The sequence below is a fragment of the Clarias gariepinus genome, chromosome 28, assembly GCF_024256425.1.
Source record: "Clarias gariepinus isolate MV-2021 ecotype Netherlands chromosome 28, CGAR_prim_01v2, whole genome shotgun sequence".
NCBI classification, from domain to species: Eukaryota; Metazoa; Chordata; class Actinopteri; order Siluriformes; family Clariidae; genus Clarias; species Clarias gariepinus.
The window spans coordinates 8,148,494-8,161,306 of NC_071127.1; the positions used below are offsets into that span (position 1 = coordinate 8,148,494).

The 12,813-nt window shown below is 35.1% G+C and overlaps 1 protein-coding gene across 1 annotated transcript; it reads right to left on the minus strand.

The window, feature by feature from the left end:
* Positions 1-306: 306 nt before the first annotated feature.
* Positions 307-4,202, minus strand: LOC128515609 (C-type lectin domain family 4 member C-like). Its single transcript, XM_053489694.1, has 10 exons — positions 4,002-4,202; positions 3,825-3,893; positions 3,615-3,707; positions 3,335-3,424; positions 2,636-2,695; positions 2,488-2,550; positions 2,338-2,409; positions 1,256-1,416; positions 1,045-1,157; positions 307-936 (listed from the first exon to the last, which is right to left on the minus strand). Exons 1-10 carry the CDS (start codon positions 4,060-4,062, stop codon positions 774-776), a joined length of 945 nt encoding a protein of 314 aa, XP_053345669.1. The 5' UTR covers positions 4,063-4,202; the 3' UTR covers positions 307-773.
* Positions 4,203-12,813: the final 8,611 nt, after the last annotated feature.

Consider the following 12,813-nt stretch of genomic DNA (forward strand, 5'->3'; position numbering starts at 1 on the left):
ATAAAATTTAGATTATCATTGCCTAAGCAATACGTCACTCTATACTGAGCCCGATATATGTTTATTACAATCCTGAGCCTCATATGTGTTTTTAAAAAAAAATAAAATTAATGGTAATAATAATAATAATAATAATAATAATAATAATAATAAAATATATGCAATAAAAAAAATCCCTAAATGCTCTGGGTTTTAAGAGAAGAGAGAGCATTTATATAGCATCTTTTAACAAACTGATTTTGGTTTCTCCAAATCTCTACAACATAGCACACATATTAAATTTTTAAGCCATGTACATTTTATTACTTTCTTACATTTTCTTTAGGGGTATTCAAACTAAACATTCTATTTTGATTTAGACAACCTACTGTACTGTACTGGTGCTAATTTATAAATATATACAAGTAAGTGATAAAATGAAAAACATTTTGCTCTGTCCTGCTCTGAGGGTCTTCTTACTGACGGAGACCTTTTGAAAGAAAGGTGTTCATTCTTCCAGAAAACCTCATAAGGAGCAGGAGAAAAAATATAGCTTATTAAGATATAGTAAGTAAAGATAAAGATAAAGATATAGTAAAAAATGGTTTTAGTAAAAAATATATATATTTTGCTTTGTATTCAAATTTAAAGTGTGACATATACAGCACATATTACAAGTAAATGTATTTTTTTTTTACAATAAAAGTTTAACAATATCAAATAACTTAACAACCAAAAATTCTCTCTTACATTATTCTTTTCAGGATCAAAACCATATGAGAAGAAAAGTCTTTTTACCTTTCACATATGTATTTTTTTATCTTACGACAAGAAGCATCAAACCACTTGTGTATGTTACCATTTTCATCACCCAGAGCAGCACAGTTCTCCCCAGAAGGGTCCTGCACTTTCCAGTTATCAGGCTCATATGGTCCTTCCGGTGCACTATACCAGAACCTTCATAAATAATATTAAAATAATTATATATATATATATATATATATATAATTTATTAAACAGTATATGTAAAATTGGTATGTAATATTGTTGATATTGTGTCCTTACGTTACACCCGTCTTGTTTAACGGCTGATTGTTCACCCACTTCCACTTTCCCTCAGTTTCCAAGTCATTTAAGCCAATCCAGTGTGTTTTTTCAATTTGAGAAGACAGAAAATCCTTATGCAGAAATGCATTTTATCAACTCAAAAAAATAGACAACAGCAATTCAATTTTATCTGGAAAAACTCTGGAATGAGAAGCCTCACTACACTCACCTGTTCAGTTTGTCTGGTTATAATCACCAGATGTCCTCCTTCCGCCATACAGTAATGTCTACTCTGTGCCCAGTTCAGTTCCTCAGTGGAGAAGTAGTAACACTTTAACCCAAGAGACTTCCATCCTTCTCCACAAAGTGTACAGTTTTGCTGTGTTGGATCTTTTAAGAAGATTTAATAAAAATAAATAAATCACAATTACGAGAGGAGACTTTTGGGAATATATGTGTGTGTGTGAGAGAGAGGGAGAGAGAAAGAAAGTGGCTAAAATTACTGATTGGTTAATGTGTCAATCACCTTGAATTTGAGCTAAAGTCTTCAGTTCAATTCACATCTTAATTATTTAATTTTAAACTCACTGTGGTGGTGTATCGAGGCAGAAAAATAAATCTTTCTTCCAAAAAATGTATGCGCACACCATCACAAGCCCATAAATATTATATATACACAGTAAATGCATACAGATTGAGCAACCATGGGATGCACCACACAAACAAGTCCGATCCACAAATGTTATGCTTGATCAGTCTATGCTCAGAATTGTTCAGGTTCCCCATGTGCCACCGGGGCAGCTCTGGGATATCAGGGTATGACTCCAGAGAAGAATGAAGAATGTTCAATTATTTGTCACATGTACTTTTACAGCAGAGTGAAATGTCTTCATCGCATATCCCAATTAGAAAACTGGGGTCAGAGCGCAGGGTCAGCCTGGAGCAGATAGGGTTAAGGGCCTTGCTCAAGGGCTCAACAGTGGCAACTTGGCGATTCTGGGGCTCGAACCCCCGACCTTCCGATCAGTAACCCAGTAACTGCTCCACAAGACCTTTGGGGAATTTGTTGTGGTTTCTGGCACTAGGACATTGGGACAGCAGATCCTCTGGGTGCTGAGGGTCATCTATAAATCAGACTTGATTGTCTGGCAGATCCTAGGTCCCAAATTGGCAGTCTCTTGGGCTCTTTACCTGCTGGGCACCATATGTAGTGGGCTGTGGCGCATTGGTTTTCCTCTGGCTTTCTATTGTGGCCATTATTTACGTTTAAGGTGACTGAGTAGAGGTGGTACTAGAAGGGAAATGCCTTACCATTACACACAGTGATCTGTTCATGAACTTGCTCATACTTGGCTCTCAGCATCTCATAAAGATGTTTTGTCTCTTAAACAGAAGAAATGTGTTTCTGATACAGAAATGTTTTTGATAATAAGAGTGACTAAAAAAAATAGCCAAACATACCACTGTAGGCAAAGATGAGCCTATGATGCTTCACCATTAGTTCTTTATACAGCCTTTCTGTCTCTAATGCAAAATAGATTTTTTTTTGATGCAATATGACATTAATGATCAAAGTTAAAAAAAAAAAATAGAAAAAGGCTAGTCTTACCATTGCAAGAGATGACCTCCTGATGATTTACGTTATGCATTTCATATGTACTCTCCATTTCTGATAACAAGGGAAAAGTTTCATATTTTAGAATTTAATTTCCCCCATACCTTTCTTTGTGCAAATTATGTAAAGAAAGTAAAAAAAAAAACAATTAGGCTTTTTATGACTCACCTGAAATCAAATCTGATTTTAACTAATTACCCACAATTAAAATTTAAAAATTATCCACTATACAAACGCAAAAATACATATCATATTTCACTCTGAATTTCCTGCTGAAATGTATTAAACTGTCTTTCCTTCTATAACCACTAGGTGACACCCTACACATAGTTATTTAATGATAAAAAAAAATAAGGGAGCCCATTGGCTCAGTTTAAAGTTTCTCTAGTAGTGGACAGAAGAGGAGGATATATAGTTCTTCATTAAAAATTTGTTAATTTATTGTGGAGCTAGAAGCCAGTGTAAAAAGAAAAGAGTAATATTTAATCATAATTGTCCAGTCAATAGGTGTACACCAAAATTACTTCAGGAAATATTTTTAATGGGTTCCAATGGCTGCCACTGATTAATTATTGTTCAATAATAATTAATATTAAATTATTAAATAGGTAAATAAATAAGTATGTCGTGTAAATTATGACATGAGCAATCGGTGCATTTGGCCAGAGGTTCTAATGGATGCAACCTTCTTACCCTTTACTTGATAGTCTAGCATCATTAGTGGGTCAGTAGCATTCTTATGCTTCTCACTTAAATTCTCAGTAGAAGCAACTTTATTGTGATCTGTTGAATAAAAACACCACATCATGCATAAAGATTTTTATTGGCCCAATTACTGAAAGTGCTCAGACAACCTATTGTATTGTATGTTGTTAGTCTAAATGGTTGGCACAGGGCTTTCTTCTCACTTACATTTTTTTATTAGAGATATTATTGTGATTTGTCGAATGAGAACAGGATAAGTCATACTTACACAAAATGCCCAAAGCACCGAGTGATATTAAAGCACCAAGCATTAGGAGACAGAGAGCACATATGATGATCTTGTAATCAAATGGAGATAAGGCTAAACGATAAACACAGTTTATACTGTAAGTAATCTGTTCATTAAGCATATTTAATGTAGCTAAGCTGAAGTGGCATAACCAGTATAAAGATGAAACAAAGCAAACACATAGTCTACCTGTGCATGTTTCAGGTGTTTGACACTGCTGCTGTGTAGTCACATTAACATCATCCTCATTTCGTAGTCCTGATGAGTGAAAACTTCTTATTCACAATTCTTGTTCGTGCAATTTTAGCAACTTTTCTATAATACAAATGTTAATACTGTACATATCTAAACATATTAACTCTTCACCTTTCTGAGAATGCTCGTTTCCATGATTGTTCCTCCTGGAGTGCTCACAAGTGTTTTCCATTTTCTAACCTTACTAGTACTTTTTATTGGAGACTTACCCTCTGTTTGGAGCAGTAAGCAAGTAAGTAGTGAGAAAAGACTGCAACTCACTAATTAAACAAAACATTTGTTATTGGGAAAACTGCCCGGTTTCAGGATTAAACTGACATCATTAAAGTTTTAAAATGATCAAAGCAACATTTGAATGTGACTAGTGGCATACAATGTATGCGAGTATTCCTGTGGAAGTGTGGGCGTGGCCAGGTGCCAGGCGCGTGCGAAGAGGGGCGGGGCAAACCTGCAGTTAACGTGCAAGGATTCTCAGCTGTATCTAATTACTAACAGCCTATTTAATTTTGAACTGCTCAGTTCAAAGGGAACGAGTGAAGGGAACGAGTAAACACTGGGTCTTCACTTCGCCTGAAGTGAGAATGGAAAATTTCCCATCAGTCACTGCGCCTCGCAGAAGCGTGAAAAGAAAATAGATTTTTTTTTTTTTTTTAGACTCGCTGGAAAAGCGATTTTTTTAAAATCTTGTAAATTAATACAATAACTAATTTACAAGTTATATACATTTTATTATTATACGTTTTATATATTGTATCAGTATTTGTTTCAATATATATTAAATATTTAATGTCCGCTGTGTGAAATTTCCACAGCTGCAGCGACAGGTATCCGAGGTGCTTAAGTTACCATAGTAACGCATGGAGGAAGTGACGTCTGTGCTAGTGACGTTGAGGGGTGTTCCAAATAGTGGGATTTTGTCGAAGGAAGTTCCCTTAACCGACATTGCCTTCACACAGTATCCTGTGAAGTACACTTCGGAATGGAACGCAGCCATAATGTTATAATGTAATGACACACATAGATAGATAGATAGATAGATAGATAGATTTTGTTTGTTTTTGCATTAATTCCTGAGATTGCTTTTACATTATCATTAGTGAAAATCTTTTCTTTAAAATTTTATATTTTACCTTTTGATAATTGCATCCAAAGGTTCAATTTACAATGATAGAAATTTGCTTATTATTACTAAAGTTTTGCTTACTCCCTCATCTTCCATACCACTTTATCCTGTGTACAGGGTCACTGGGGGCTTGGAGCCCAAAGTGAAAGGGCACAAAGTGGGGTACAACCCTTAGGGTTTGGGGTGCCAATCCTTAATAGGTCACACATCCACAAACTTATTCACACACTATAGCAATGTGGAAATACAGTAATTACTAAGAGAATGTAAAATGTATCAATTTACCAATGTGTCTGCTTTTTTTATTATTTATTTATTTTTAAATAAAAGCAAGTTCTGGAGCCATTTGTGCTAAAAGGTATTCAATTCCAGGGGACTAAAGAAAAACATAAATCTGCAGGTTCTTATGTTTTCTAGGTATTTTTATGGTAATTGCCTCCATTTAATTCAACATTTCTTTTGTCTGTTGCCACCCATAATCCATTATTGCTGCTTGGGGGAAAAAATTTAACGCATGTTTAAATGACATTTGAGGAGTGCCTGGACTGTTCAATAGGACACGCCGTCAACGACAGGAATGTTGTAAATGTTCTCCAAAGATCATCATGCAAGTTAGTAATTGATTTTGACATTTTCAGGGCTTGAACTTGTTGAAGGTCTTTCTGATCTCTTGTCATCCTTCAGTGATGATCTGCTTTTGAAGTGCGCATGCCACAAAATATCTCGAACAACTCATTGCCGCATCGCTGTAAACTTGCCGATTTATGTCAAACATCTCTATAGCAGATTTGACCAATTTCCCGATAAATTTTAGGTTTACTCTAACTTTTTGTCCATGATTACAACATGATTGCAACTCCTGATTCCGATGTCTTTTGGTGCACTGACTTATGAAGACATCCTTGTGCTGCCATCTGTTGGCTAGTTACAAAACTAGTCTCAAAACTTTTTGATACCACTTAGTACTGGGATTTTTTTTCTCAAGAAATCAAATGGGCCACAAAGTTAGCATAGTGCATCATTCCAAGGTGTCGATGGAGTTTATCCATTGTGTTTTCATGTGCACAAAAACGTCAATCATCATTCTAAAACTATTTGGCATTTTAATGTAGCCTATATATATATATATATATATAGACATATAAATTTTTAAGCGAGATTCTAAGCTAGCATTGAAATGTGTAAACACGGCAGGATGCACAATATCAAAATAAATAAAAAGTAACTGGAACAACAACATACACAAAAACAAATATATACTCATGGTTGATATATAACATCTTACGACTTTGTGCAATAAGAAGCTCATGAATTCGCGGATACTTCTCTTTCAACACACTACACACTCTCTCTTCCTCTAATATTGAAAAGAGCAAAACACTTTCTATCTAGTACTCGTACAAACAATATATTTAACACTGAACATGATTATGATATTGTGATGTGGGCGGGGCGGCGGCTGACGACCAGCATGCCTTGCAGGGGTTTCTATGTGTTCACCCTGTTGGGGAAGGGTGTTTGGGGTAGTGGCTTCGGCCCCGTTTGTGTGTGGAGGTGTGTGTGACCTGTTGAATGTGCTCCGGGTTTATGCCAAGGCTAAATTGGATATGGTTCTCGTGTGAATGTGCTGCTCATGCTATACATGCTATAGTATGTATTAAATAAAGTACTCCCAGCCATTGCATTGGGCAGCAGTTAAGCTCACTCGTCTCTCCAACATCCTTTCTGGCGGTAAAACGCTACAATATTTTATAACGAATTTACAAGCCACATGCATTATGCATTAATGCATATATGCAGAATTTTAAGGACTTTTAGCAGAATTTAAATTAAATAGTTTTTATAAAATCATGTCAGTTTTTTTTAATAGTTCTATTATTTGTTTATCGAGTTATACAGTGGTTCTAAAAGGATCACATACAAGTAAACTGAAAATTATTTGCTACGAGATATCACAGTGTTAAAGAAAGGACAACACAGTTTAATTTTCTAGGCCTGAACCAATCTAATCAATATAGTTCACTTGTATAGTATACACAGTATATACTGTAGTAATCTGCAAAGAAGACATGCAGAGTAGTTATCACCGAAATGAGGTTGGGTTCCCTGTTAAGTCTGGTTCCTTTTAATGCTTCTTTCTATTCTTCTCAATAGAAATTCCTTGGCACCATCGCCCTCGGCTCGCTTATCAGGGACAATCTGATCGTTTTGATTCATACACATTCACATTTCATACAAATTTCCATAATTTTTCACTGCTTTGCAACAGTGACAATTGTTAAAAGTGCTATACAAATAAAATTGAATTGAACTGAATACATTAAGCTAATTGGCATTTCCAAATTGCCCATTGCCTGTGTGTGAATGTACAATATACATGTATGTGAATGTGCATGTGAATGTTGATCAGAGGTCCTACCACGGTTGTACAAAATCTGAAAAAAATATGGGAATAGGAATAAATCACCATTGGCCTCCACAGTTCCTGGTTGGACTGCAGAGGTTTCTAGATGGATGGATGGATGGATGGATATGCTTGTATATTTCTATACTTTATATTTGCTCATTTTTCTTTGGTGCTGTAACATAGAAATCTCCCCACTGTGGCACGAATAAAGGTATATCTTATCCAACTATGTCAGAGCTCAAAAAAGAGAACTTTCATTGTTAGGTATTAACAATATATTCAATGCAGTCATAGACTTCAGGAACGTATTTATCTTTCAGTAAGTCAAGTTGCTTTAGCATGGACTTGTAAGACTCTTGAACTTGACCTAGATGTAATCGTTACTGTTTAACACAAGAATAAAGGAAATGTACTGCAAGTTATGAAGTACAAGCAGCTTTCAAGTCAAAAAAATAACTTATAAAGAAAATACTCATGAATGAAGGCTTAAAACCAATTAAGATTCACAAAAGACTTCAAGCACATTACAATAATGAGACTCTTAGCTACAGGAAAACATTTGAATAATGCAAACGTTTTAAAGAAGGCTGTACGCCTGTGAATGACAATTCTGGATGAGGTGGGATTATATAGAGAAAAAAGGGGGAAGTTTTAATTGTGTTCTGTTTTTCTGCACAATCAAGCGTTTTTATTTCAACTTGAATGCCCCTTATATTAATACAAACCAGGAAAGAATTTTACTATAAGACTGGTCATTACAAGTCAGAACATTGGATACATGTATAAAATTGAAAATTAATAAATAAAATGATTTGTTTATCAGATGCCTACTCTTGCTTACTGTATAAACGTTTTGCTTTGTTATTATTAAAAATAAGATAAAATGGTCTTTTGCTACTAAGCAAGTTAATGGAAATATACATGTCACTCAGTCTAATATTTCACCGGACCACCCTTTGCTTTGATTATGGTATTGTTTTGATGAGCTTATGCAATGTTGCAACATTTATTTTAAATTTCTCAACAAGATTCTGTATTGATGATGGGGGAGTCTGACCGCTGCATAAAGTCTTCTCCAGCACATTCTAAAGATTTTAAAGGGGTTAAGGTTTAAGGTTTGGACTCTGTGGTTGCCAGTCCATGTACAGTATAAAAGCGAGGTCTCATATTGCATGAACCACTATTTCACAATTTGTGCCTGACGAATCCTGGCATCATCATTTTGGAATATTGCCGTGCCATCAGGGATAGAGGAAATCCATTGATGAAAAGATTTAGTCATTCAGTGCAGCTAACCTCATGTTTTGGGCACATAACATTGCTGAGCCTAGACCTAACCAATGAAAGCAACCCCAGATCAGGCTTGTACGGTTGACACTAGGCATGATGTGTGCATCATCTTATCTACCTCTCTTTTTACACTGATGCACTCATCACTCTGGAACAGGGTAAATCTGAACGCATCAAATCACATGACCCTTTTTCCAGTGCTCCACAACGCATTCTTTATGCTCCCTAGCAAATGAAAGCATTTTGTCTGATTAGTCTCAGTAATAAATGGTTTTCATAAGGCTATACACCTGTTTACAGCACTTTCTTGGTCTTATTGCGCTTATGCTCTTATTTTCATTATTAAACATAGCCATGAGTTCTTTTGTTTGTTTTTTTTCTTATAATTTGATCTCACTAAGCGTTTAAGTGATCTCCCATCACTTCCATTTCTTCCTTAATGATTATGGTTCACCACTATTCTTTCCAATGTATTTTACAGTTCTTAACTCAATTTTAGCAGTTTCAGCTAACTGAGTTGTTTTTATTGCTTGATGAAGGACAATAATTTGACCAATCCATCGCAGGGCACACACACAAACACTCATTTACACACTACGGGCTACTGGTATCGCTTATTAGCCTAACCTGCACATCTTTGGACTGTGGGAGGAAACCGGAGTACCTGGAGGAAACCCACCAAGCACGGGGAGAACATGCAAACTCAATGCACACAGAGATCGGAAACGAACCTGGTCCCTGGAGGTGCAAGGAGACAGTGCTAACTACTACACCTACTAAAGCCTTTTCTTATCTTTTTTTTAAAGTTGTTAATGTTAAAAAAAAAATCAATTAATTAGTTACATAATTCCACGGCATTATGGGTTTTAAGATATGATTGTACATAATACATAATCAGGGGAAGGAAGTTTATGATAATAATTACAGAATCTTTCAAATTTCCGGGAATGCACTGTAAGCCTGTCAAAGCACACAAGAAACTTTGCAATCCCTCTTACCAGTGATTGTGTGCACTTGCTCCCTGACCATGGCTGTAACATTTGCATAGTTTATATGTAATGTGGCATTAGTGAACATTTCCTTTTGATCTTTGAAAAAAAAAGAAGAAAAAACAGCAGCAAGAGGAAAAACAGTGACGTTTTTAGTTTTAGTGTCATTATGCACAGTAATGAAACGTTCCCATATGCAATAAAATTCTTCCTTTGCTGTCCCCGAGTGAATGCCACTACAAATAAAAAAAAAATAAGCATAAAATAAAAGAAGGAAAAATAATCACATATAAAAAGAATAGGTATATAAAATAAGAAGGATGAATAAATAATATATACAGTATATAAAAAAAAATTGAAAAACTAATGTGTGTTAGGTGACATATATATATATATATATATATATATATATATATATATATATATATATATTAACCAGGCACACTGTATAATTCATACAATTTATACATCACACTTTGCCTGATAGAAGCAGCCTACAAATAGGATTTTTCCATAAAAGGTATAAACCTCAAGTCATGCTACTGTAAATTAATTAAAATACAACTAATTAAAATTTAAAAAGTAAGCCTCGAACAACAAAATGAAATTTTAAAACGTTTTATTTAATTCTGTAATGTTGTCAAAGTTGAGTGATACACAGAATTCCTAGAACGCAGACCGAGGTTAAAGCACCAAGCAGGACGAGGACCTGACCAGTCACCAGGTACTTCATTGTTCTTTTATAAGAAGTAAAAGTCCGACCTTAATCCCAGTGTAAAGGTTATCCCACAAAGCCTTGTTCCCCAGAGCAGAGGATGAGCCCACATTCCAAAAATGTCCTCAGAACCCTCCTCATGTGCATATTAAAAAAAAAAAAAACATAAATTAACACTGTATGCTTCTGTATGTTCTTTCCCCTTATGCCTTTAATGGACTCTTACTTCTTACTTATTTCGTACAGTATATTGTTTATTATTGTTTATTTAAGCTGTACCAAATCTGATTTGCAATATCAATATTCGTGTGGTAATAAAGAAATCTCAAGTTTTAAAACTTTTATTTCATATCTTTTATCTGTGTTTTGTCAGCACTCATGGTGCTGGGGCCTGGGCACGGTGGTATGTCAGCTGATGAGAAACATATTGAAAAAACAATTCTTATTCTTCAGTGGTGTAGGATGAACACACTCGAGTTTGACAGAAACACATACAGTTCATTAGTGCCATGTCTATAAAGAAGAACATTTATCACAGTGGAAACTGGCTAGAAACCCTTTTGCACAAGATAAAAAGGAACGAAAGTAACCCTGTGAAATGTGATGAAACAAAGATTTGAGACTATATTTTTAGATTTACTAAGTTTTAAAGTGATATGTGTGCTGCGAACCTAAACAGGCCATACCTAAACCAACATCATATCTAGAGTGAAATACGATGGTGGTAGCATCATGCTCTGGGGACAGTTCAAACTCAGAGGGGAAATGAACGGAGTGGAACACAAGAGGTTATTACAAAGTAACTATGTAAGAGAATTTGACTTTATTCCATTAATAATTTAGTTCATTTTATAACAACAGTTTCTTTATTATTAGTATCACTCATTCACTCATTTTCTTTAACGCTTTATCCTGTATTCAGGGTCGCGGCCAATTTGGGAATGCCAATTAGCCTAACCTGCATATCTTTGGACTGTGGGAGGAAACCGGAGTGCCCGGGTGAAACCCTCATTATCAGTATGTAATTCCTAATTATATTCTGTAACCTTAGTTTTGGAACAATCAAAGACATTATCAGTTTTGTTTTTTTTGCCATGTATGGTTTATTGCTGGGGAACCAAGAAGAGAGTTGATGGACGTACTAAAGTCATGTTCCTTGATGAATAGGATACAACTGCATGTAAGACTTGGTTGGTGGAATTATTTTTCCAACTATTTTGTAAAAAAAAAAAAAACATACTACAGTACTTTATCAGTTTGTCTTTGTGAGTTTCAATTTATTCATTTAAAATTGTTGAAAGTTAATAGTTAAGGTATTCATTTCCACAAAAGAACCTTCTTCAGTCTGCCTAACTAAGTGAATGAATAAAAGAATTAATGACTAAATGAGGCTTCCAATTTTTAATGTTTTACAGTACAATTGTGGCCAAAGGTTTGAGAATATACACAAATATTAATTTTCACAAATATTATCTGCTGAGTCATCTTTTTTTCAGATGTTACTACTGAAGTATAATTACAAGCATTTCATATGTGTCAAAGGCTTTTATTGAATTAGGTTTATGCCAAGTTTCTGCAATTTACCCTTTCATGCCGTCAATCAACTTCTGGGCCGCACCCTTACCCATTCTTGCAAAATCAATGCTTGGAGTTTTTTTTAGAATTCGTGGGTTTTTGTTTGTCCACCCTCCTCTTGAGGATTGACCACAAGTTCTCAATGGGATTAAGGTCTGGCGAGTTTCCTGCATGGACCAAAAATTTGTTCTCCGAGACAGGTATTGATCATCACCAAAACTGTTCTTGGATGGTTGGTAGAAGTTGCTCTCAGAGGATGTTTTTGTAACGTTCTTTATTCATGGCTGTGTTCCTATGTGGGTAAAATTGTGAGTAAGCCCACTCCCTTGGCTGAAAAGCGAGACCACACCTGAATGGTCTCAGGGCCATTTCTGTTGGCCTCACACAGTAGCGCTCACCAAAAAAAAAAAGAACCCCTTTTCTTTGGGACAATTTTGCCTAAGAACACAGCCATGAATAAAGAACAGTACAAAAATATCCTCGGCAATTAACTTCCCTGAACCATGCAAGAACAGATTAAACTGTTTAAAATTAATATTTGCGTCATTCTCAAAAGGGTGAAAATATCTTCTAAACAATTTGCAAAGCTAGGAACGTCTCGAAATCAATAACTTATTACTGGAGCAAAATGTGGTTTTATTAGAAACAGCATTACTAATATGAAGGTGGTGAATACAGTTTCATAAGCAACATGTGTGACTTTTGAATTATTTTAGAAGATTTAAGAGATTGGTTTGCACTTCAAGGTTTGTACTGATGGTTTAACAGTTAATTTAACAGGTAATGGAAAAGAAATAAATTTTTACTAAAATCTACTCTAATTT

What these genes read in the sequence shown, in the direction of transcription:
- LOC128515609 (XM_053489694.1), bottom strand. Translation starts at nt 4,062, where the DNA reads ATGGAAAACACTTGTGAGCACTCCAGGAGGAACAATCATGGAAACGAG. An exon ending in AAACGAGCATTCTCAGAAAG is followed by an intron (nt 3,894 to 4,001) that starts GTGAAGAGTTAA and finishes TTCACTCATCAG; the next exon opens with GACTACGAAATGAGGATGAT. An exon ending in GGAGGTCATCTCTTGCAATG is followed by an intron (nt 2,551 to 2,635) that starts GTAAGACTAGCC and finishes ATTTTGCATTAG; the next exon opens with AGACAGAAAGGCTGTATAAA.